A 25,876-nucleotide genomic window follows, 5' to 3' on the forward strand; every position below is an offset into this window, starting at 1 on the left:
AGACAGAGGTAAAATAGAATAAGGTAACCACCTCCCCCCACCAACATTAACTAAACCCCCCGGCTTTTATATTTATATATATATATATACACACACACATATATATATACACACACATACATACATAGAATAAAAAAAAAACAACCCCAAGGTGGGGAGAAAATCGTTAAATAGAGAACAAATAAATAAATCCTTCTCCCTACCCCCCAAGATAATATTAAGCAGTAAGGTAAGAAAAATGGGGGGGATATAAACCGGAGTGGGGGAAAGGCAAACCAACATTCATTGTCTCTTACAATTTATCTAAGAGGGTCCAAAAATTCCTTAGCCTTTTCTGGCGATCCGAAGTTATACACGGATCCTTCATGGTTAAAGCGTAGCGTCGCTGGGTAGCGTAAGGAGTACTGAATATTTAAGTCCCTTAAACACTTCTTCGCCTCATCGAATGCCTTCCTCTTTCGGACCAGAGCTGGGGAAAAGTCCTGGATTAACATGACCTTGGATCCTTTATAGATCATGGCTTGGGAATCTTTTCCAAGATTTCTAGAGACTTCTAGGTGTATCTGCCTCTCCCTATAGCTCTGCAGCCAGAACAGGACCGGGCGGGGACGCTGGTTCTAGCCGGGCCTGCGTATTGCAACCCAATAGGCCCATACCACCCCTACCTGGCCTGATCCAGCTTCCAGATTTAAAAGCTGTGGCAGCCACTGCTCGAGAAACGCTGTAAGCTGGCCTTCCTCTTCCCGTTCGGGAAGACCCAGCAAACGAATATTCTTTAAGCGACCTCGATTGTGTTGTGGTTTCAGAGGTCGCGGCCTTTAGCTCCGACTCGGCACTCGATGTCTTTCATGTCTCGGTCGTGCTTTTGCAGCGCGGCCGAGAGTGAGTCCCATCGACTTCGGGATTCTTCAATGAAAGCGTCGATCTTCGCATCCAGTTTAGAGATCATTTCCACGAGGCTTGCCACTGTAGGTAAGTCCCCCGAGGCGGCTGTGGATGCCTCTGCTGCAGCTGGAGAGGGTGGGGGAGGGGTTCCTGCTTGCTGAGAGCTGCAGGCTCCCTTCCCTTTAGTCATTTTTACTGAAGATTAGATTGTTGAAATTTAATGCTGAGCAACTAATTAAATTAAACAGCTATTTTAAATGATTTGGTGAGTGTGGTGGGGGTGGGTGGCCCACTTTGCCCAAGTCTTGGAAGGAGCACTATAGACTCAGACTTGCTAGGTTTCCGCCATCTTGGATCCCCGTGTGTTACATGTTTAACTAATATAAACTATTAAAGTGTAGAAGTAATGAAACAGCAAGTAACTACTTTGCCTTCTATTTGGGCATTTAAGTAACTGGCTAATAATTAACCAAGTGTTTCTTTCTTGGCAGCAACTATTGTTCTAAATGAGCTAAGCTGGACTTCAGCATTGGATAGCATTTTCAAGAAGAACAAAGATAAAGACCCCACATTAATGTGGCAGGTGTTTGGAAGTGCAACTGGCCTGGCTAGATATTATCCAGGTAAAATAAACTTTACAGTGTGAATATGGGGATTGTATGTTGTAACTGGGAGGGAGCTGCAATTAATATGTAATAACTTACCTATACACTGGCTACCTTCACTGTATGATGTTGTGCATTTCAATCCCTGTAAAATGTGGATGGAATCATGTCAAGAGGTTTGTTTACTGGGAATCCTCCACCTTATTGTACTCCCTCACACTGATGTTACTAAAAGCAATTTGCTGCAAACCTAATCTTTGGAGTGAATGCAAAATGGGATTGTTTCAATGTTCTACTCATTTAATGAAGTTGATCCTTATTATTTGGATATGTACAGCTCTTTCCTTGTTAGCAATATATTGGTGCTGGAGAAATTAATCAGAAAAATGATGTTTTTCACATTGTTATTTTACTCTGCAGTTTAATCTTTCGTGGTCCTTTCTTATATTCATTTCATTGAACTTCTTCCTCTACGTCTATAAATAATAACTGAGTCTTCAAAGGTGTGTCACATTGACAGCGAAGACCATGGGGGTGGATTTAATTGTTCACGCTCAGCAGGACCAGAATGGTAGAGCTGTTGAAATGGAGTCATTTCCCTTTTCATTGTATTTTTATTGCTCTGTTTTTAATACACAGCTTGCCTTTTGAGGGGTGGGGGGTGGTGTAGATGGCCTACTCATTGGATTTGGTTAGAAATCACAGGCATATATCCTAATCAGGGTTCTTTAATATCACCCTGAACTGCATCTTGACTGTGGCCTACGTGATGAAATAACATAATCTCCACCACCTTGGCGACTAATGAAGAGGATGATGAGGGCCTCCATAAACTTATTATTCTACAGTCTTCTACCAATGATGATACTGAAGCACTCACTGGTGATGTCTTTACAATGTGATGAATTTAGTGGACAGTGTATTTTATAATTGTAGAAGTAAGAGTTTACTGTAGAAAAACGCAAGAGGAGATGCATACAGACATAGGTAGGAGAGGCTAGGACCCGAGGGCACAGCCTTAGAGTAAAGGGAAGACCTTTTAGGACAGTAATAAGAAGAAACTTTTTCAGCCAGAGAGCGGTGAATCTATGGAAGTCACTGCCACAGAAGGCTGTGGAGACCAGGTCATTGAGTATATTTAGGATGGTGAAAGTGAGGACTGCAGATACTGGAAACCAGAGTTGCAATTAGAGTGGTGCTCGAAAAGCACAGCAGTTCAGGCAACATTCCGAGGAGCAGGAAAATCCACATTTTGGGCAAAAGGGCTTTTGCCCGAAACGTCGATTTCCCTGCTCCTCGGTTGCTGCCTGACCTGCTGTGCTTTTCCAGCACTACTCTAATTGAAACTCCATATTTAGGATGGAAATAGCTAGGTTCTTGTTTGTCAAAGGGATCAAGGGTTACAGGGAGAAAGTGGGAGAATGGGTTTGAGAAACTTATCAGCCATGATTGAATGGTGGAGAAGACTCAATGGGCTGAATAGGCTGATTTCTGCTCCGATGTTTTATGGTCTTGTATGAAACATTTTATTTAGTATAGACAAAGTGTAAAATCTGTAGTTGCAACACTTAATTTAGTGGCTCAAAGAACTATACTAGTAATTGGCAGTTGACTTAAATTGCCTGACGCTTGACTTGTTAACTTCTCCTAGAATTAATATTAATTGGCCAGGAGAGCCAGGTGACCTTTCAGACAGGCGACAATGTACTTTTTTTAATTGGTAGAAGGAGTAGAGATTATTTCATTGATCTTCAGGACAACCCAAGTAGCTCGCAGTGAGTTGACAAGTACCTGTTGTTTTTGTTGTTATCAAATTAATTTACAAGTTCCCATATACACAGATTCATCAAATAACTGGTGATGTGTTTTTGCTTGTGTTCGTTAAAGGTTAAGAATTCACTTACTTGAACGGACTGATATATCTCAGGTTTAACATTCTTTTTGTAGGATGAAATCTTTAAGAATGTAAAACTCTCTCAGTATGACTCTGAAGTGCTCAGCAGCATTTTTAGGTCTTGGAGTGAGACTTGAATCCATTACCTTCTGACTGTGCGCAATAGTAATAAATACGGTAAGAATTATGCTTAAAGGTGCAAAAAAAGTGGGTCTCCATAAGAGAAACATTCCATTCGTGACTTATTTTTAATTTTTGACTGTTATATAGCTATTTCCATAACCTGAAATGCTTGATTTCAGAATTAACAATTTGTACCATGTCTCAATGTTATACAGCCTAATTATGAATAAATAACAGTAAAGTTGAAGTCACTGAGTTATAGGGCCGTACAGCACAAAAACAGACCCTTTGACCCAACTCATTCATGCAAACCAGATATCCAGAATAAATCTAGTCCCATTTGCCAGCATTTTATAGAATTCATCAAAACTTTACAGTCTGGAAGCAGTTTGTTCAGCCCATCGAGTCCACACCGATCCTCTGAAGAGCATCCCACTCAGATACATGCCTCCCCAATCCTGTCCCTACATTTCTCATGGCTAATCCACTTAACCTGCACATCTATGGACTGTGGGAAGAAACTGGAGCACCAGGACAAAATCCATGCAGGCACAGGGAGAATGTGAAAACTCCACACAGACAGTCATCCAAGGGTGGAATCAAACCAGGGTCCCTGGTGTTGTGAGCTAGCAGTGTTAACCGCTGAACCATCATGCTGCCCTTATCCCTCTAAACCCTTCCAATTAAAGTATCCACATGGACGCCTTTTAATATGTTATAATTGTACCAGCTTCCATCACTTCCTCTGATAGCCATATATGCAACACTCTCCACATGAAAACATCGTTCCTGGGGTCTCTGTTAAATCCTTCCTCTCTCACTTTAAACCTATGCCTTCTAGTTTTGGACTCCCCCACCCTGGGGGATAAGACTTTGGCTATTCATTCTATCCATGCCCCTCATGATTTTATAAACCTCTATAAGGTCACCCCTCAGCCCCTGACTCTCCTGGGAAAATAGCCAATGACTGCTCAGCCTCTCCCTATAGCTCAAACCCTCCAACCCTGGCAATATTCTTGTTAATCTTTTCTGAAGCCTTTCAGGTTTTACACCATCCTTCCTCTAGCAGGGAGACTAGAATTGAAAGCAGTGTTCCAAATGTGACCTAACCAATGTCCTGTTCAGCCTTGACATGACCTCCCAATTCCTAAATTCAATGCATTGACCAATAAAGGCAAGCATACCAAATGCCGCCTTCACTACTCTGAGTACCTGTGATTCCACTTTTAAGGAACTTCCCAAGGACTCTTTGTTTGACTACACTCCCCAGGATCTTACCATTATGTATATAAGTCCTGCCCTGATTTACCTTCCCGGCATGAAGCACTTCACGTTTATCTAAATTAAGCTCCATCTGCAACTCCTCATTCCATTCACCCATCTGATCAAGGGCCAGGTGTATTCTGAGGTAACCTTCTTGGCTGTCCACTCCACCATAATTTTTGTGTCATCTGCAAGCTTACTAAATGTCCCCCCAAATTCGCATCCAGATCTTTTATATAAATGACAAAAAGAGTGGGCCCAGCACTGATCCTTGCAGCACACTACTGATCATAGGTCTCCAGTCCAAAAAGCAGTCCCCTACCACTACCCACTGTATCCTACCCTCAAGCCAATTTTGTATCCAAATGGCTAGAGTTCCCTGTATTCCATGTGACCTAACCTTGCTGATTAGTCTACCATGTGGAACCTTGTTGAACACCTTACTGAAGTCCATATAGATCATGCCCACTACTCTGCTTTCATCAATCCTCTTCATTACTAAATGAGTATTTTGCATTAGTGTTTACTGTAGAAAAGGATATGGAAGCCAGAGAACTTGGAGAAATAAAGAGTGATACCTCGGAAAGTATCCATATTACAGGGGAGGAGGTGGTGGATGTCTTAAAATGCAAAGGTAGATAAATCCTGAGGACCTGATCAGGTGTACCCCAGAACTCTGAGAAGCTAGGGAATTGATTGCCGAGGTATTTGTATCATCGATAGCCACAGGTGAGATACCAGAAAACTGGAGTTTGGCTAATGTGATGCTATTATTTAAGAAAGGCGGTAAGGACAAGTCAGGGAACTGTAGACCGGTGGGCCTGATGTCAGGTGTGGGTAAGTTGTGGAGGAGATTCTGAGGGGTAGGACTTACATATATTTGGAAAGGCAAGGACTGATTAGGGATAGTCATCATGGCTTTGTGTGTGGGAAATCGTGTCTCATTAACTTGATTAAGTTTAAAATAAAACTCAAAGTCTACTCACAAAACTACAGGTTGCCACCATCCAATATGTTGACAATTTGATTCTAGAAATCCAATTTTATCTGTGCATCACATTATCCTGAATGAATTTAAATAGAAGTCCAAATTGACTCATTGTGGAGCTGAGGCATTCAAAGTTTGATTTTATACTGCGCTGAACAAACTGTTATTAGCAGGGATGGATATAAAATTGCTGCAGCTGGCTTCTGTGTGTCTAGTTTAGTAAAAGAGAATTAGTCAGGTCTACTTGATTCCTGTTGGAAATGTCCAGTTATGAATACCTGATACGTACTGAACCATGGATATCTCCCCTGCTACCACCCCAACCCCACTATTACATGATCAACAAATATTCACTGATGTGTCATAAATGTGGGAAGTGACTGCTTGAAAAAGACAAGCATTCCCCAGTGATCCTCCCCTCAGATGAAGAATCAGAGTATTCAAGGGTAAGGTTGTAGGAGGTGGAATGGGTGGAAAGAGGTGACAGATGGCAAGGAGATAAAAATACAATTTGAACTTTAAATGAGAAATCAATACTTATACACCACCGTTACCATAATAAAACACCCCAAAGTGCTTCACAGGAGCATTATAAAACAAAGTATGATAGTGAATCCCATAGAGAGCATTGGGTGCAATTGGTGCAATTTAAAGAGTGTCTTAACAGAGGAAAATGGGACTGAGAGGTGAAGAGGTGTGAGGAGGCCATTGTAGGGGTTAAAGTCTAGCCAACAGAGTGCATCCCCAAATAGTGGAACAGTTAGAATTGGATAGAAAAGAGGCAAATGGACATTGGGCATCTCTTGGTGATGACCATGCTGGAATATAACATGGGTTAGCTCATGGAATGGGTGCAACCCAGAAAGAGCCAATTCAGCCACTTGTCTCCATGTCAGTTCTGTTTAAGGGCTACTCAGCCAATGCTATTCCCTTCTTTTCCCTTGTAATCCTGGGCAACTGCTTCTCGTCATGAAATTATCCAATTCCCTTCTGAAAGCCGTGATTTAATTTGTCTCTGTCTTCCTCGCAGGCAGTAAATTCCAGAATCTAAATGCTGAGTGTTGTTATGATGTTAATACTGAACAATCCAGATCCCAGAGTGAAACCTGACTCAATAAAACCGTTAGTTTTATTTTCCTTTATGTTTATAGTGGAAGTCAGACAGTAAATGTGTTAACAAAATTCTGCCCAAGAAGAAAATAAATTATTACATGAAAGAAAATATGAATTACAGACTGAATTTTACCAAGAATCAACCAGACATCAGTTTTGGCAAGCTACATGGATGGGTTCTCTTCTACTGTAGGTTTTCTCTGCAATTTGCCTCATTACCTTTGCACCAAGCCTGGATGGCACTTCCCTCATCCTATCTTCTCTCTCATTTAAAGGTGGAAGTATTCACCCCTGCTGGGTTTGCCTGGGATACCTGGAATGGCACCATTTCTAAAGCCCACCTGTGCATTCAGTCAAGGGCTGCCAGCCAAGATTGTCCTTCACCAGGCATGTACTGCAACAGGATTTTAAAAAAAACACTTCTCAGGGCGCCTAGGTGGTATGGTGGACACTTCATTTCAAGTACAAGTGCACATTTATAAATGCATTCTATTTAAGAAGCAGGCTGCACAGGTTTCCTGTCCTTAGCGTCATCCCATTTTTGAACCCTGTCTAAGGGACTAATAACTTGTTTGTTAATGCACAACATATGATAGCACCTTCTCATTGTTCAATGTAGATAATGATATACTGGAAAGCCTTCAGTGGCAAATATACACTTTTATTTAGCAACAGCTAAAGCAAAAGCAAATGTTTTTAAAAAAAAATGATGCATTTGCTTCTGGGAATAGACAGGGTTCACTTGTTGTACGGTCAGCGATGTGTGGTCACTGCATCCAGCTAACATTTATTAGAAGTGGGTGGCATGGAGTCTGGAGTCAATACTGAGGACTCTTAGGGCAAGTAGGAATATGGGGAGGCAATGATCTAGTGGTATTATTGCTTGGCCAACTGGTATTATCACTAGACTATTATTGCTCGACTATTAATCCAGAGATCCTGGTAATGTTCTGGGCACCTAGTTTCTAATCCTGCCTTTACTATGTAGTGGAATTTGAATTCAGTAAATATCTGGGATTAAGAGTCTAATGGTCACCATGAAACCATTGTGAGTTGTCAGGAAGAGCCCCATCTGTTAGGGAAAGAAACTGCTGTCCTTACCTGATGTGGCCTACATGTGACTCAGATCCACAGGACCGTGGCTGAAAATTAATTGCCCTCTGAGCAATTATGGGTGGATATTAAATGTGGCCTAGCCAGTGAAGCCCAGATCTCGTGAATGAATTAAAAAAAAAACTTCCTCCTGACTATATATCATTGTGCCACCACCTCTGATGAATCTGTCCTGGGACAGAATATACCGAATGATACTAATAGTGTTGTCTGTGACATTGTGTGTAAAGTATGATTCTGTGACTGTGACTATATCAGACTGTTGCTTGACCAGTCTATGAGGCAGATCTCCCAAATTTGACAGTATCCCCCCCCCCCCCATTTATTGGTGATTAGGACTTTGCAGGCTCAGTGGGGCAGAGTTTGCCATGTCTTTTTCAGTGCCTAGGTTGATGCCAGGTGATCCATCCAGTTTTATTCCAGTTGACACTGGCCTTGCTGGGCCATTTCAGAGGGCAGTAAAGAGGCAACTGCATTGCTGTGGGTCTGAAATCATGTGTAGGCCAATCCTGATAAGGAGAGCAATTTTCTCTCACTAAAGGCCATTAGTGAAGCAGGTGACAATCAACAATCATTTCTCCATCTTTATTGGACTTGCAATTCCAGATTTTATTGAATGCAAATTCCACCATATGCACTGATGGGTTCCCAGAGCCTTACCTGGGTCTCTGGATTACTAGTATGGTGATAATATCACTACAATATCACCTTCTTCCCTTGTTGACAAGGTATTTGGGGCAGCTTAGTGGTTAGCACTGCTGTCTCACAGCACCAGGGACCAGGTTCGATTCCTGCCTCGGGTAACTGTCTGTCTGTGTGGGTTTCCTCTAGGTGCTCCGGTTTCCTTCCACAATCAAAGATGTGTAGTTCAGGTGAATTGGCCATGCTAAATTGCCAAGTCAGAGGTAAACATAGGGTAGGGAAGTGGGTCTGGGTGGGTTACTCTTTGAAGGGTTGGTGTGGGGTTGTTGGGTCGAAGGGCCTGTTTTCATACTGTAGGGAACCTAACCTAGTAGTTAGGGATTATAATTGAGGATAAACCCTTCAAAAGCATTTTTCAGGTTATTTTGGAGAAGTTAAACCTAAATGCAGCGAGTGCAAAATCAAATTTAAAACAACAATCAAATGATTAAGTTAGGAGCATGATTTAGAAAGACTGTAATGAGAAGAAAGGGAGAGAACAGAAAAAGAAGATTATAAGCATGCTGACCACTGTTACTTTTATGCCATAGGTTTCAAATATTTCATTATGGGGCACTTTATTGAATGCCTTTTGGAAGCACACCAGCTACATTAGCTTCATCACTCTCTCTGAAACTTTATCAGAAAACGCAATCAAACTGGTTAAATATGATTTGCCTTTGAAAAATCCACACTCTTTCCAGATGATGTCTTAAAGCTTGTTACCAAAATCAAGTGGTTTATTGTAAGTCTGTGAACCCATATATGTATAGGCATCTTCACATTATTTCCTGGCATATGTTCATCTTGCAATTGAATGTATTTTGTTCATTTGTTGCACAGTTTTCAACTGCCACTAATCACCATGTCCCTGATATGTGATGACATTTGTACAGCAGTATCACAGACTGTGATACCATTACTGCTGGTTTACTGAAGAGTAATCTAAAGCTATTGAAAATTCTGTTTCCTCTATAATGAGATTATGGATTGACGGTGTCATCTCTGTCTATCTGTGTTGGTTTCAGATTGCTTTTGTTGAGCTAATGTGATTGGACTACCAGAGAATTACCATAATTTTAACTCTATAACCAAATCATTGGCTGGTATAATCAAGTCAAGATTTGCACAGGGGGCTGTTGTGCAAGGACCATGGAGTAACCTTGCAATAATGTCACAGAGCTACCCCTTACTGAGCATACGTAGACCTGTGCAGGTAGAGTTCAAACACTGTGGAATGGGACACAGTGTTAAGCTCACATGCGCAAGAAGAATATGATTAAACTTTACCTAATATTGGATAAATTAATACTTGCCTAATGTAGGTACCTAACAAGGTCAGAACCAGGTATATCAATGATTATCATGCAAGCAGTACTTAGTATGACCATTATAAATAGCGTTACTTTGAAGTTTAGCTGTGACAACATTTCTAGACTTTGCCTTCTCCTCAACAAGCCTTTCTTGAACTTGAACCCATAGTCAGGCATGAAACCACATGATAAAAAGTTAGTTATAAAGAGTTTTTACAATTTACTTTCAATGGAAGTACTCAACATAGGTCAAGGGTGGTTAAAACATTGAGTAGATCATCCCAAATACTCTTCACAGACTTCTAATGAGCAACTTAAGAGTGCCATTCAGAGGTGCCAGGCAGCAGAAAATCTGCCCAATTTTTATGCCAGGAACGTGTACAATATTGGGTGATAAGAGTGGTACTATAGTACGATTTCACCTGTTTATAACTGTTTTATTGAAATGGGTGACCTTAAAAGACACGGTATTTTCAAAGCAACAAATGCACCAGTGTATGGTGAACAGTCTATGTTGGTACAACATGCATTTCTGCATTTGCAGCAACTTCAGCACAATATGTTTCTGTTAAAGTTGATCCTGTTTGCACTCTATTGTACACAATTTAATAATGAATTTAAATACATTCACAGCCCGATGGTGTGATTTTTCACTAACAACAATACATAAAACGAAGAAATGGAGGTGTAATTTACATAAATTACATTGGCTTGGTAATGAGTAAGGGACTACTTTCAAAACATAAGAAAATGAAGTCAATGACAGGTTATAATCATGAGCAATCTTAGAAAGAAACTGAGTTAAAAGACTGTTTTAAATTGACGTAGATTTTTTGCATACAATTGTGGTTTCTTAATTTTTCATGGATCTTACATTTTCAGGTAAGACACCGAAGCCGATTTCCTGCTTAATGGAAATATACATGGTCAAATAAGCAATATTTTACCAGAGGTACAGGCTGCAGGGCAGCGTAGTGCAACATATGGACAAGTAGAGAATATCCTTCAACAATTTTGTATTTCTTTTATGCCTATATGCTTAACGAGGACATTTGCAGAGACTTAGGCCAGAATTTTCTGAACTCCAGAGCAATACAAGCTTTAATTCGTTTTTACTATTGTGCCAGATTTCCAGCATTTCCTTGTGAAACTGGAAGTAAATTTATTGGCATGCTGATTGGCATGCATGGGCCCTTAGAGCGACCTGTAGAGTTCTATGTGCAGAGGGAATGATGTTTAAGAGTGTTGCCACCTCTGGGAAATTGAAAGTGGGTTGCAACCCTGCAATCCTATGCCAATGGGCAATGGTGCTCTGGCAGATTTACTAGTGGTGGACATTGAAGAGAAGCCAGTTTGGACCACTGTCCAACTGGGGAGGGTGACCTGCTTCCGAGAGGTATCCACTCAGAGGGCCAGCAGCTTGGCTGCCTTGCCAACACCATGACTACAAAATGGCCACTGCTGAGGCTGCAGGAAGACAAGAAAACTTCCATGCTGAAGCACACTCAAAGGGAACTCTTCTTTCTGTCCCAGAGCTGGGCAGGCACAGATAACTGAGGTTGTGATCTGTCCATCATCAATATGAAGCGAGGGAAGAGATTGCTGTTCCTCTGGCGATGATCTTTGCGTCCTCACTGTCCACTGGGGAAGTGCCAGATGATTGGAGGATGGCAAATGTTATTCCCTTGTTCAGGAAGGGGAATAGGGATAATCCTGGGAATTACAGAGCGGTCAGTCTTATGTCAGTGGTGGACAAAATATTGGAGAGGATTCTGAGAGACAGGATTTATGATTACTTGAAAAGCCATAGTTTATTAGAGATAGTCAGCATGGCTTTGTGAGGGGCAGGTCATGCCTCACAAACCTGACTGAATTCTTTGAGGATGTGACAGAACACATTGATGAAGGTAGAGCAGTGGATGTGGTGTACTTGGATTTTAGCAAGATGTTTGATAAGCTTCCTCCTGGTAGGCTCATTCAGAAAGTAAGGAGACATGGGATACATGGAAATCTGGCTGTCTGGATACAGAGTTGGCTGGCCCATAGAAGACAGAGTGGTAGTAGTTGGAAAGTATTCAGCCTGGAGCTCAGTGACCAGTGGTGTTCCACAGCCTTCGGTTCTGGGACCTCTGCTCTTTGTGATTTTTATAAATGATGTTGATGAGGAAGTGGAAGGGTGCGTTAATAAGTTTGCTGATGACACGCAGGTTGGTGGAATTGTGGATAGTTTGGAGGGCTGTTGTAGGTTGCAGCGAGACATTGACAGGATGCAGAACTGGGCCAATAAATGGCAGATGGAGTTCAACCAGGAAATGTGTGAAGTGATTCACTTTGGAAGGTCAAATTTGAATGCGGATTACAGGGTTAAAGACAGGATTCTTGGCAGTGTGAAGGAACAGGGGGATCTTAAGGTCCATGTCCATAGATACTTCAATATTGATAGGGTTGTTAAGAAGGCATGTGGTGTGTTGGCTTTTACTAGCAGGGAGATTGAGTTTAAGAGCCACGAGGTTATTCTGCAGCTCTGTAGAGTCCTGGTTAGACCACACTTGGAAAATTGTGTTCAGTTCTCGTCACCTCATTAGAGGAAAAATGTGGAAGCTTTAGAGAGGATGCAGACGAGATTTACCAGGATTCTGCCTGGACTGGAGGGCATGTTTTTTGAAGAAAGGTTGAGGGAGCACTGCTTTTCTCATTGTAGCGAAGAAGGACGAGAGGTGACTTGATAGAGGTGTACAAAATGTTGAGAGGCATAGAGCGGGTGGCCAGAGACTATTTCTCAGGCAGAAATGTTTATCACGGGGGGCATAATTTTAAAGTAATTGGAGGAAGGTTTAGGGGAGATGTCAGTTTTCTTTACACAGAGAGTGGTGGGTGCGTGAAATGCGCTCCCAGCAGTGGCAGTCGAGTCAGATACATTCTGGACATTTAAGTGACTCTTGGGGAGGCACATGGAAGATAGTACTAAGAAAGGTAGGTTAGTCTGAACCTAGAGTAGGACTAAAGGCTGGTACAACATTAAGGGCTGAAGGGCCTGTATTGTGCTGTTCTATATTCTATGTCCTATGTTCTGTGTAATGTTAGATCCATGGGGGCAGCCATTCCCACCAGAGGTCCTTCTCTCAATGACAATGAAGAGGTAGTGGCTGGTTTGAGTGGTGGTGGCAAGTTAGAATGGGGTGTCTTCTGTATAGAAGTGGACATTGACCCTATATCTTTGAATGGTGTTAGTAAAGGGAAGCAACTAGATAAGGCGGAGTCAAGTATATGCATTTGAGAGATAAGGGCATTTCAGGATAGGTGACAGAAGAAGGAAAGCCATTGCTGCTGATACTCTGGTAATGATGAGACTCAGTGAAAATATTGAGCTGGAGAATGGAGCAGAATTGTTGGGGAAGGTGATCTTCTAAAGTAATTTTGGTGCTGTTTCAGGGGATGTGATTAGTGAGATTCAAGCAAAAGTTCTAGGAGCTGTGGCTCTTCATATTGAATGCAATGGAATATCTGATTTTGAAGCTTTGTTATATGGTATTAAAAAATAGGTGCCAATGTCAACACTTATAGAGCCAATCAGGCGATCAGTGTGGAATGCATGCTTCATTTTTTGAAGCTTTGATATGAGTGGCAGCTAGGTATGATCCCATGATTACTCTAAAGTGAGGCTTTTATTGTCCTATTGTTGAAGTATCCCTTCAGTTGGGAAATAGGCAGGTTAAGTTAAAAGAAAACCAGATTGGCATTGTCGATAAACATTCAAATTGTACTGAATAAATTTTATCTATTTATCAACAATTTGTTACATTTGAGACTTTGGGTTGAAAATTTTCTTCAGGCAATTATCCGAAAGGTTAACTGAATCAAAAAGTGTACCCATGTTTAGGAATTCTATATGTATTCAAATTGAGTGTTGTTTTTGGCAATCTGCTTTATTGCACATGAAGTATACAGTTTGTTTTAAAGCATAGGAAGGACCGCACTGCTAGCTGCAAAGTCCTCACCAATATCTGCTTGTATTTTGATATTGCAATCACACAAATTTTCCAAGGACAAGGTTCTGTATGTTGAGGGAGTCCAACACCGAATTGGGATTTCATGAAGGGGTAATTTAAGATCAGTCCTTTTATTTGTGTGAAAAGTTCCTTCAATTTGAAATCACTTAATGCAATTTTTGTCCAGTTGGTATTTTTAATAAGCTAGAAATCACAGTCATAACTATCTTTGGTAATTTCAATGTTATATAAAATTAAATTGCCAGTGTTAGAATTTGGCTTTTTAAAAATGCATTAATTGAAGGGAAGTAGGTATTGCTGGTCAGTCTAGCATTTATTTATCATCACTAATTGTCAAGAGGGCAGTTGAGAGTCAACCATATTGATCTGGAATCACATTTAGGCCAGAGGAAATAACAACAGCAAATTTTTTTCTAGCAAGGACATTATTGAACCAGTTAGTTTTTAATAATAATCGACAATGGTTACACGATTACCATTTGGCCTGCTCTTAATTCTAGATATTTGTCAAATTCAAATTTCATGGCAGGATTCAAGTCCACATTTTCAGAATATCTGCCTGGGGTTCTGGATTACTCGTCTAGTGATATCAGCACAATGTTACAGCTTTATACGAGGTTTAAATGATACATCAGAAGTAAAATGTAGATTGGGAACAGATGGTTTAAATGGGGAGGGGATAAAGAAACAGGTGGGACAATTAAAAAAAACCTCTAACACTAATTTTCATCTGAGAGAATGAGATTTCACACGTCTAAAATGAATTGTTCAAGTCCAGAGAGGTCATTTGCCAGAAATCATTATTTTAGTTCCATTAAAAAAAACTGTCTGTTGCTCTGTGATTTTATACAGTTTAAGCAGTTCTGTAGGCCTCCCAGTCTATGTAATCATGGAGGCATCACTGTGCAATCATAGACCCTGTCTAAAATTTCTTGTGACCCATAATATCATTTATCTTAAACCACACTCCATGGTTATGTCAGGAACATGAATTATCCCCAGTATTACTCAACACCGATTAATCTAAACAATGTTCACAGATTGGCAACAACAAAGTGTTTTGTATCCCCTGTCCACTCTTTAGAACCCTCCCTGATCATAATCTAAATCTCTACACGAATGACTTATTCACCATTTTCTGATTCTGAATTGCTTGAGCATAACTTAAGCAATGGAAAATCTTGCATAAATAGATACTGCAATACTGCTCCAGGATTTCCTTCTTCAGCTGAGGAAAGAATGAGGTTTTTGCAAAGTCTATTCATGTTACAATTCTCTCTGCTGTATAAATAATTCCATACATCTACTCTATCTTTGACTGGCTCCCTTCATTTAAATTTCCTTATTGTGTTTGTATTTATCTGGTATAGCACTTCCAAAATTTATAATGATAACAAGAATAAGTCACGACTGCTCATCACTATAATGCAGTAAATCTGACAGTAACTGCTGGAGTCAGCACATGCAGCATTAAACACAAATGTGGAAGTGACTATCAGATTCTCTGTTTGTCCACAAGGTGTGCTGTTGCAATCCTTATCGATAGACTCAGCATTAAAATAATTGTAATAGTATGCATTTTGGGTACTTGTCTTTTAATTTTAGATTCAACGGTGGAAGATGTACATTCAAGAGTTTTTCTTTAATGCAACTAAAATAATGACTTTGTCAAATGAACTCTCTGGACTTGAGCAATTTGTTTTAGAAGTGTGAAGGCTCATTCTCTCAGATGAAAATTAGTGTGAGTTTTTTTTAAATGTCCCACCTGTTTTATTTTATTCGTTCCTCCCTCCCTGTCCCCCACTATTTAAAACATCTGTTCCCAATCTACATTTTACTTTGTATATATTTCCTGTTTTTTACTTCATAGTTGAAACATTGCAGAGGAATTTTAATCCAAGTTAGTGTATTGGCTTGATTACAGGTGTAGGTCAAACCAGAGAAAGTTTCAAACTCAGCAGTATGCTGGCTCCAAATTCTAAGTTTTGTGAAAATAGGACAAGGAAGGGCAGCTAATGTGCTTCCAAGAGGTGTATTGACATTCTAATGATCTTAATAAGACTGGTAGCTTTTAATTTAACTTGCTTTTCAGCAGCATCCTGGTCTCCCAGCTGAAGTAAGCTGAGATAAGTTTATGGGTTCAGGCAAGTGCCTTTTCTAGCTCTACCAGGAGGAATAGGTGTACTTTCTCACTTTCTCCCCTCATGATAGTCTCCTTCATACAAAGACTCTTGGAACAAGGGTTGGCTTACTGCCACTACCATCACTCCATCCACCTCAATATGGGGTGTAACCTCCATGTCCCATTCAACTCACGGAGTGTGTGTGACTGAAAGCTTTGCTGAACTAACCCAATACCTATTGCTCACCAGGGTCATAGGTCAGATCTTTCAGGTGCTGTGGCAGGTTTTAGAATGCACCTCACTCAACTGGCTTCCCATCAGAAATTTTGCCCACATATCTTTCTTCCCTTACACCAACACTTAGCTCTCAATAAATATTCAGGCCATACTGTTGCTTGCATTATCTGGAGATTCCAGCAACTCCTGATCCACGGCATTTAGTTCAATAAGATGCCAAGTTAAAGAAAAGTTTCCCTGGGCACGTCACAAAAGATCTTTGGGCATCTGGCAGCAAGGTAAACAGTGAATGTTTTCCTTTATCACTGATAATGAAACCTGGATGTACTGCTTACTTACTGAAACAGATAAACTTGGTTACTGTACAATGTATCTGCTCAATAACATTGAGAACAATAGGTTTGTTCGTATTGCTGCAAGTGGTAGGGGGGAGGGGTGGGCATAATTCTGTGCTGCCAAAGCTAGCTAGTGTTCTTTAATTTTCTTAAACACAGAATCACTGGATTTTCTGGTTCTTTAACTGAATTGAACTCATCCACACAGCAAACTTTTTTGTGCACAGTGAATGGCATACTATGGGACATTTAGAGCCAAGTTATTCATATGTAATTAAGTAATAATTACTTTTTTTTTCTGAAAGAAAGCTATTATTGCCGCCTTGTTCCCAGTAAACTTATTTTTCTATGTTGGCATGTGATATATGAAATTGAAGGTAAATATGTTTCTGTTATAAATGATGAGAGCTGTTTCTCTCTGAAAACTTGTCTTAGTTCATATTAAAATGTAAGCCTAAAAGGATATTATTGCTTAATTTTCGAAGCAGTTTTTTTTGGTTTCTACCTTTGTCTTTTGTATCTTTCTTGACTGGCACCGCCTAATAACATGGGATTTTCTCAAGTATGATCAATGCATTTTCAGAGACCTGCAGAGTCAAAGTGCTAATATTACTCAATGCTGTCTTTCAACATTGTTTTAATTAAGACAAAAAAAATGGAAAGAAGCACTTTCTTTCACAGTAACCGATTGTTGAATATATTAGAAATCACAAGTGGTACATGTTCTGCAAGTATTGAATTTATTTTGAAATCTGTCTTTTGAAAGGAAAAATATTAAACCATTTATGACATTTAGAAAATGTATAGAATGGACAGCCTGATATTAAATAGTAAATCTATGGATTAACATTTCAGGATTCAATGCTTTCAAAATAAAGTTTTAAAACATTATCAGTAAGTTAAAATTATCATTATTCTATGTGGATTATTACATTTTACATATTTATTTACATATTATAATATTTTGATCCCAGCTGATGTTAATATTGGCCAAGTCAGTTCCCAAAGTGAAACCTGGCCTTACAGATTCTCACTTTGCTTTTTTCTAACTGTGGAGGTCAGTTAGTGAACTCACTCATATAAGCCTGCCAGTGTACTTTTAATAAAATGAATAAAATATTTATTAAATAGGAATGCTAACAATATTACAGCAGACAAAAAAGTTGGCAAGATTTCATCGCAATCATCAGAAAATGAATCAAACTCACAGGATTCCTTTTATTGCAACAGAATTCCTTACAAACCCCAAAGTCCTAGTAATGATTTACCACAATCTCCACTCCCAGGCTTCTGGCACATTGTGGCACCATTGCAACCAACTTTTGTCTAGCCATTTGATTTGATTTGATTTTGTTTGATTTTGATTTGGTTTATTATTGCCACATGTACTGAGATTCAGTGAAAAATATTGTATTTTGTGCTGTCCAGATAAATCATACAAAAGTACATCAGGTTATCCCATCAAAATACAGGATATCCCAACAAAATACAGAATATCGTCTTATAGCTGTAGAGAAGGTGCAGAGAAAGATCAATTCTAATTTCTGCTCCTTCACTAAATGCATTTTCATCAGCTTCCAGAGAAAGCAGAGTTAATATTTTGAGTCCAGTGACCTTTCTTTAGAATTCGGTGCAGATTGAAACATTAACACTGCTTTCTCTCCACATACACTGCCAAAGCTTCTGAGTTTCTCCAGCAACTTCCGACTTTGTTTTAGATGTTCAGAGTCTGCAGTTCTTTGTTTAACTTTACGAATTCATTAAACGCTGTTTCTAGCAGTCTTGCAGAATTTCCTATTGGAGAGTTTAACACCTTTGCCTTCACTCTCTGGTATGCACACAAACTGAGGTGGTCGATTGCTCCCTTCGGATTTTTCTCTATCTTTGTGTGCCCTTGAACCTTTGTCACCAGTCAACACCCAGTTTTTTTTATACCTCTTTTGAATGCACTGAACTATTAATCTCCATCTCTTCACTTCCAATGTTGTAAAGCCTCTTTAAAATGCATGTATATAAATAGGCCTACAGACTTCTCAGCACTAAACTTACAAAAATAGCCCTAAAAATGAAACCAAAAAACTGTTTAATGCAGAAAATACAAAATATTAATTAAATTTACATTTGCATTGTCCAAACAATATTAAATACAATTTTTATTGTTGGCTAGAAATTCCAAGAAGGCCATGTGCAAATATGTTGTGTACCCATGCTGTACACCTGCACACGGAAATGCGGGATGACCCCATTTGGGCGATAACAGTGCTGATTGGGAATTGTCTGTCTGGACCCACTATTAAGCATTCCTTCCAGGCAGCTTTTGGATTATACAAGCTGAAACATTGGGAAGGAATTTACTGATCTGGAATGGTGAGTGATAGACTGGAAAAATAACTGGAAGCCTTGTTGGAATGTTCCCCCAATGCAGTCCGACCACTAGGAAGTTTCTCAGTGGCAGGACCCGATATGAAATTCATTCCCTGCCAGATGGAGGTAAGGTAGCCTGCTGAAATATTCAAATCCTTTATTACGGTGATTTTCTGGAGCAGCTCGCTGCTTCGTTTCAACACCCATCCTGTGGCTATTGGCGATCCACTGGAGATAGAGATTTTATAACGAAAGGAAATGGTTGGTGAATGAAGAAGACTGTAACTCAAGTGTATCATCCAAAGAGGATAGCCTGCTTAACCCCACTCATGTAAGTTTTTCACATAATAGTTTGATATCTTCACGGTGAGGTACCTCCTCTATCGCTGATCTCCCTTAGCAGCTTTCACCTCTTCTGATGGGGCTGACAAGGATTCAGACTTGCTGATTCCCTTATTGGGCCTGAAGCAAATCCATTCTGGCTGAAGCCCTCAAGTAGACAGTTGGCCCAGAGCATCCATTTAGGAAGTTCTTTTCTGGAATATTGTTGAGCCAAAAACAGGGTCAGCATTTGCATTTGGCCTCAATGTGGGGGTCATGAAGCCCACAGTAAAACTGTACCCATCTTATTGATTGATTCAAAAAATGATAATAAAGTTACAAAGGCCAGTTTGAGATGTTTGAGCATCTTTATTAACATTCATCTAGATATTTAATGCAATGGAAAGCTGAATGATTTCTAATTTGCCTTTTTTGAAGGTGACAATGAATTCCTTAAAGCATTGAATCACAAATTAAATTGAAAATGTCTCATTATTCTTTTATGAAAAATGTGTTAAATCCAGAAAAATGTATTTTGTTGGTGTTTTGTGTGCAATAACCTCTCTCAGTCAGGGGAGTTTTTTTTAAATCACTGGAGACTTAGGTTTGTACTTGCACCAAGAAAAGAAAACATGTTTTTTGTCACTAATTAATGCTTAGATGTCTATTCAAGGGTTGTTATTGCCTTGTAGCATGATGAGCTGTCCTTTGTGAGTCCCCACAAGCAGATTTATTACTGACCTTCACTAGAACCATATTGCACTCATACCATACTTGATATTCATAGAATTGGAGAAATGAAATAAGAAGCAATGTCTATTAGCCCATTATATATGCACCTGTATTTTTGTCTGCTTATTTTGACTGGAGTTTTGATTAAGGACATACTAATAACATAGATGTTCAAATAATAGTGATGTTGCAAATTCAACATTGTGACTTTGGCCTCTTAATACAAGTTAACACACTTCTTATGAAATCATATCAGTTGGGAATTAAGTAAGCATTGGAATAAGCAACAATTTTGAATTGAAAGGTAATACATTGACCTTAGAGGGGATATAGTGCAGATTCAGTGTGAGGATCAATGTACTTCAATTATTCCACTGGGTATTGGCATCACCATCAACATGTATTGCCCATTTCTAATTTCCCTTAATATGGTGGTGAGCCACTTCTATGAACAACAACAATCCATACGGTGTGTAAGTACACCCACAATGCTGTTAGGGCGGGAGTTCCAGGAGTTTGAGCCAGCAACACTGAATGAACTACAAGATATTTTCAAATCAGGATGGCAGTGAAACTTGCAAGTGCTGGTGCTCCCATGTATCTGCTGCCGTTGTCCTTTCAGATTGCTGAGATGGCAGATATGGAAGGTGCCATAGAAGGAGCTTGCCTTGTATTCCCTTGAACTTATAGCATTGAGGGAGAGGTCTAATCATGGTATTTAAACAAGAAAGGAAAGCATATGACAGATACAGAGAAAATGTTTCCTGTGGTGGAAGAAACCAGAAAGAGGCATAACCTTGAAAGTAGATCAAGGCCCATTAACCATGAAGTTTAGAAAGTACAAACCTGGAATTCTCTAATTTGAAGGCTGAAAATGGGTCAACTGAAATTTTCAGGACTGAAATACATTAAATTTTCCTTAGTTAAGGTGTCCAGTGATATGAAAATACTGGTTAGACAGAATTGAGCCATGACCTTAAAGAATTGTAGACTTATCAGGCAATAGACTAAAAGGAATCAATACCTTACTACTTAGCCATGTTCCTATCATTATAATTTGCCATTGTATTGTTTATATTTCTGATATAGTTACTAGTACTTTCACCCGTGATGTCCTGAACTCCCTGTCACAGGGCTTAAGATCATAACACAGTGAGTGTTGCATTATTAAAGCTGCTTTCCTTCAGATGAAATATTAGCCAGAGGCCATGCCTGCTTATTCAAGTGAATCATAAAATCTCCATGCACAGGGCAGAAAAGGAATTCTCCCAGTTCCCAATGTTCCTCCTTCAACTAATGCCACCAGAAAAAAACCCCAATAGATTAAATGGTTAATCATCGCATGGCTGATTGTAGGACTTCACAAATAATGATGCCATATTTGCCTACGCTACTATCAAAATATTTTATTGAAACTAACAGTTTACTAATTCTAATGTCCTGTTTCCTACGTCCATCAAGCCTAATTTATGCTGGTGTGCATGTGGCCTGTAATTTTATGTCATCTACTGTGACACCTTGTGAGAAATCAAGTGAGAAAGATGTTTTTTCCATTCATTCCTAGAAGTTCAAATTATAAAGCAGACATCTTCCAGTGTGATATGAATTTCAAGAATCTTTCCAGCCCCTGAATGATGTGGGCATTAGTGAGTCAGTGGGAAAGTAGGGAGGGATCGATAGAAATGAGATTCTCGACATAGGGAGATAAAATCTGATTCTCTATCCAAATTCTGAGTAGCAACACAAGAATCTCACTTGAGTGGTGAGAGATGGATTTGCATCTATATACATGCTTTAGTATGGCTTTATTATTAAATCACACCTCATTGATGTGCAGTTTTCATGCTCCCATCTACTGGATAGAAACTAGATGTGACAATCCTCGACATGAAAGTCAGAGCAGGTACCTGCGACTCCAGTTCACTGCTCGCTCCTGAGGGGTTCCATCATGGACAACAATCGCCAACATCTTTGGACATGCTCCAAGCATCCACATTCCCAATCCATGGAGGTTGGCATTGCACACGTACCAGCCTCACCATACTCTCCAGGTCAATCTCTGAATCATATACAGTACACATCTGCAATCTGATACTGCACTTGGAATGCATCAGCACCTATCAGTGTAATGCTACTGTCTGGACACTCCACACACAGGGTCAGGCATCCAGCACATTGATTTGACCAGGGCACACCTTCAGGCACCTCGCTTACTCTGTTAGTACACAGTCTTATGTCCACTTGCAATGTCACATCTCTACATGTTCTTGCCATTTTTGCTCTCTCCTCTCAGTTAGATTTTAAATGCTGACAATACTTTTGTCTTGGCTTACTGCTGCAAAGCCAGGCAGCTTGACTTGGTTGCCAGGCAATCACACGCAGGGGTGGACATTTTGCTGTATGGCACCATATCAATGTCACACCAACACTTTATACCAGCAGTCTGCATGGCAAACTCACTGCATGTGCTTCATCCAAATGACCATGTCTCAAAGTCTAAGTGGAGCAGTCCTCAGTCAGAGGGTCTTGGCACAGTAAGTCAAGGGCATCATCCTCTTCAGGCCAGAGACTTGGACAATAGTCAGCCTCTTGGGGCAATCAGAGTCAAGGGTTCCATAACTTTACCGTCTGAGAAGTGGGCTATGGTCAGTCCTGCAGGTCAAGTGCAATCAGTTTGGGAGCTGCATCGTCAGTCAGGGGTCTTTTCAGTCATCGTTTGGAACTGACTGTCCATGTTGGTCAGGGGGAGGCCATGGTCAGTTCTGGATACAGCTGTCTAAAATGCAAAGGAAGTTATGAGGGCCATTGCTGTTATAGGAAAGTTGGGGAGGTCAGTTGTATGGATTGGAGGCAACATGCTGGGATGCAGAGGGGACAATAATAATGATGGGCAGAAAATCAACATGTACATGGGGGTGGGAGACAATATTACATTGGAGGAACATAGGTTACTGCAGGATAGAGAATTATTGATGATCACAATCAATCTGACGTTGATGGGGTCAGTGTAACATGATGGTTGGCATGACTAAGCTGTCGGCTCATGCTGTGAGCATTGGGTGAAGAATAGCACCAACTTAGACAGGGGTTTAGTGTCACATGACACTACAGGTGAATAATTTTATAGCTTGGCTCTTAAATAACAATTTTTGTTTCAATGTGTATTGTATTTGAGATGAAGTGTCAGCCATGCCACCTCTCTGCCCCGGGGAACATTTGTATTTTGTTCCCCTCTCACTACATGGACAATGAAGGGCATCTCCAGGTTGGCAGTACTTGATCTCGTGCGCACTGGTCTTTGTACATAGTGTTGACACTGGAGTGCTGGAGGTCCCAGTGTGAAAAACCTTGCTAGGGCTTAGGGAGAGAAATACTCTGTGAAACTTGCCAAAATTGGTGCTTAGCTTATTTCTAGTAAAATTCAGAGCACAGAATGATATTTTCTAAACTGGCAGGAGTGAGTCCAAACTGTTGAACTCGCCAAGCATAAATCAGCTGTCATCACAAACAGTGTTGTGATATGTTTTACCTTGATGAGAGTACGCAAACCTAAATGATTTTATCGAGGAGAGCTGGCCTGTTTATCAAAGCTGCAAGCAATGCCCAATTTAATAGAGTCATAGATTAATGTCCATTAGTAAATGCCTATTATGTCTATCTGGAGATAGATTCAGCTGTGATGGTTACATCAACACCAAACTCATTGATAATTAATTCAATCTTTTGCTTCTTTTGGAACCTGAACTTCAATATCATGTTCATCAAATTCCGCAGAACTCCTTTGACCAGTTAATCTGGGGAGACAAAATCTCCTCGAGATAGGCCTTCATTTTATGCAAGAAGGATGCTTTTACATTTCTGAGAGGAGATGCTCCCTCAGAAGTTCCGAGCTGCATGTCTGTTCTAACGGTTCAGTCATAGCGCAGAACTGTCAGGAAGGAGGTGAACCATGTTCCCTTTCATGGCAGTCACTTAATGTGTTCCCGACAGGCATTTTGACAATTGCTGTCAAACTGTGAGTACATAGGGTGAGTGTGATGTTAAGGTGCTGGGAAATTTGGGTGGCAGATAAGTGGGATTCCAGCTGGGAGGAGTGCCAGCTGTAGAGGGGTAGGCTGTCATAAGCGGCAAGATGAAGGTGTAAAGTTGGTAGAATACCACACTGCCAGGTAACTAGAGATCCGACTGGGCAGAGTGACAGGTAGGTAGGGGGTACAATGTCTGGGTGAAAGATGGCAACAGAAGTGATGCACTGTTTAACATCCGTCGGAGAGGGTGGGCGAAATTGGTTCAGCGCGGGGAGGGTCAGGAACAGGTTGTGAAGGGTTGGAAAGTTGGGTCTGCTGTGGCTGAGGGTCAGACAGGGCGGTTCTGTCATGTCAGGTCTGGGTTCAGCATGGGCCATTGGCAGCGGTGTCGCAAGGAAGGCAGGAGTCCAGGAGAGGGAGGGGTTCTGTCATGGTCCATTGTGAGGATAAGGCACTGTCAGGTTAAGTGTGCAGTTATTCAGGAGTTAGACTGCTTTTTTAATGGTCCAACTTTGCCTGAGTAACTATCTCATTTGGTTTCATTGGAATCATCCAAAATCTCTGACCTAAATGAAGACTTTCAGAAGGTTTGAGACTTAATGGATTTGCTGAATTGAAAATTTAATTTCCCAGGCAATAGGATATCTGGTCAGCATGGACAAGTTGGACCAAAGGGTCTATTTCCATGCTGCACTTCTCTATAACTCTCTGACCCTAATTCCTTTGGAGTGTGTTATGATGGGGTTTCCACAGGTTTGCCATGCGGAACTCCCATCTATACTGGAGTAACAAATGTCTGGCCAGTGGAAAATCCAGGCCCTGGCAGTGCAATGTTTTGAAAATTACTTTTTTCCCATTATTGCAAAGATCAGAAACTGCACTATATCCATAATGATCCTTGCAGGCAAATCATGACAGGAGATAATAGTGTGGATAAGTTGATGTAGACCATTGCTGTTCTGATTATTTCTCTCTCTATAAGATGCATTATTTGAAGTCGTTGGATTGATACGAGTCTTCTGATTACTGCATTGCTGGTAATTGCCATCCCTCCCACTGGCATTGCCCAAATGGGCACCTGCTAATTGGGGTGGCACGGTGGCTCAGTGGTTAGCGCTGCTGCCTCACAACACCAGGGTCCTGGGTTTGATTCCCATCTGTCTGTGTTGAGTTTGCACATTCTCCCCGTGTCTGCGTGGGTTTCCTCCAGGTGCTCCGGTTTCCTCCCACAATCCAAAGATGTGCAGGTCAGGTGAATTGGCCATGCTAAATTGCCCAGTGTTAGGTGCATTAGTCAGGGGTAAATATAGGGTAGGGGAATGGGTTTCTCTTCGGAGGGGTGGTGTGGACTTGTTGGGCTGAAGGGCCTGTTTCCACACTGTAAGTAATCTAATCTAATCTGTAAACTATCAGAGCACAGAATTGCAGCCTGGGAACTGGCCACTATGATGGATTGGCATCATTTTAAATGTGTATCAAATGTTCCTTCCAGCCGTTCTTTCTTCATGGTAATGCCATACAAAGGTAGACCGATGAGAAATGGCATTTGTAGCCTTTACTGTCGAGTTGGTAGATGTCAAAATCTGGCATTTTCACACATTGAAGGTTATTTAGGCTAAACACCACTAAAAAACTCACTCTGGAAGATAATTCCCAGTTGCAGTAGCCACAGCACAAACTGTCTGCAGGTACAATTTTTTTTCTAATTAACCTGGTCAGATGTTATTACATCCCTCTGGGGCAGGTGG

General features: G+C 40.6%; 1 protein-coding gene across 10 annotated transcripts in view; it reads left to right on the plus strand.

The window, feature by feature from the left end:
- The window catches only part of LOC122561717 (voltage-dependent calcium channel subunit alpha-2/delta-1), a 661,591-nt gene that overhangs the window by 368,707 nt on the left and 267,008 nt on the right, over positions 1-25,876 (plus strand). For all 10 annotated transcript variants that reach the window (XM_043713760.1, XM_043713766.1, XM_043713767.1 and 7 more), the window contains one exon: positions 1,377-1,508. In XM_043713760.1, coding sequence (XP_043569695.1) covers positions 1,377-1,508 — 132 coding nt within the window. The remainder of the gene's footprint in view (positions 1-1,376; positions 1,509-25,876) is intronic.

Source organism: Chiloscyllium plagiosum, chromosome 23 (genome assembly GCF_004010195.1).
Source record: "Chiloscyllium plagiosum isolate BGI_BamShark_2017 chromosome 23, ASM401019v2, whole genome shotgun sequence".
Classification (NCBI taxonomy): domain Eukaryota; kingdom Metazoa; phylum Chordata; class Chondrichthyes; order Orectolobiformes; family Hemiscylliidae; genus Chiloscyllium; species Chiloscyllium plagiosum.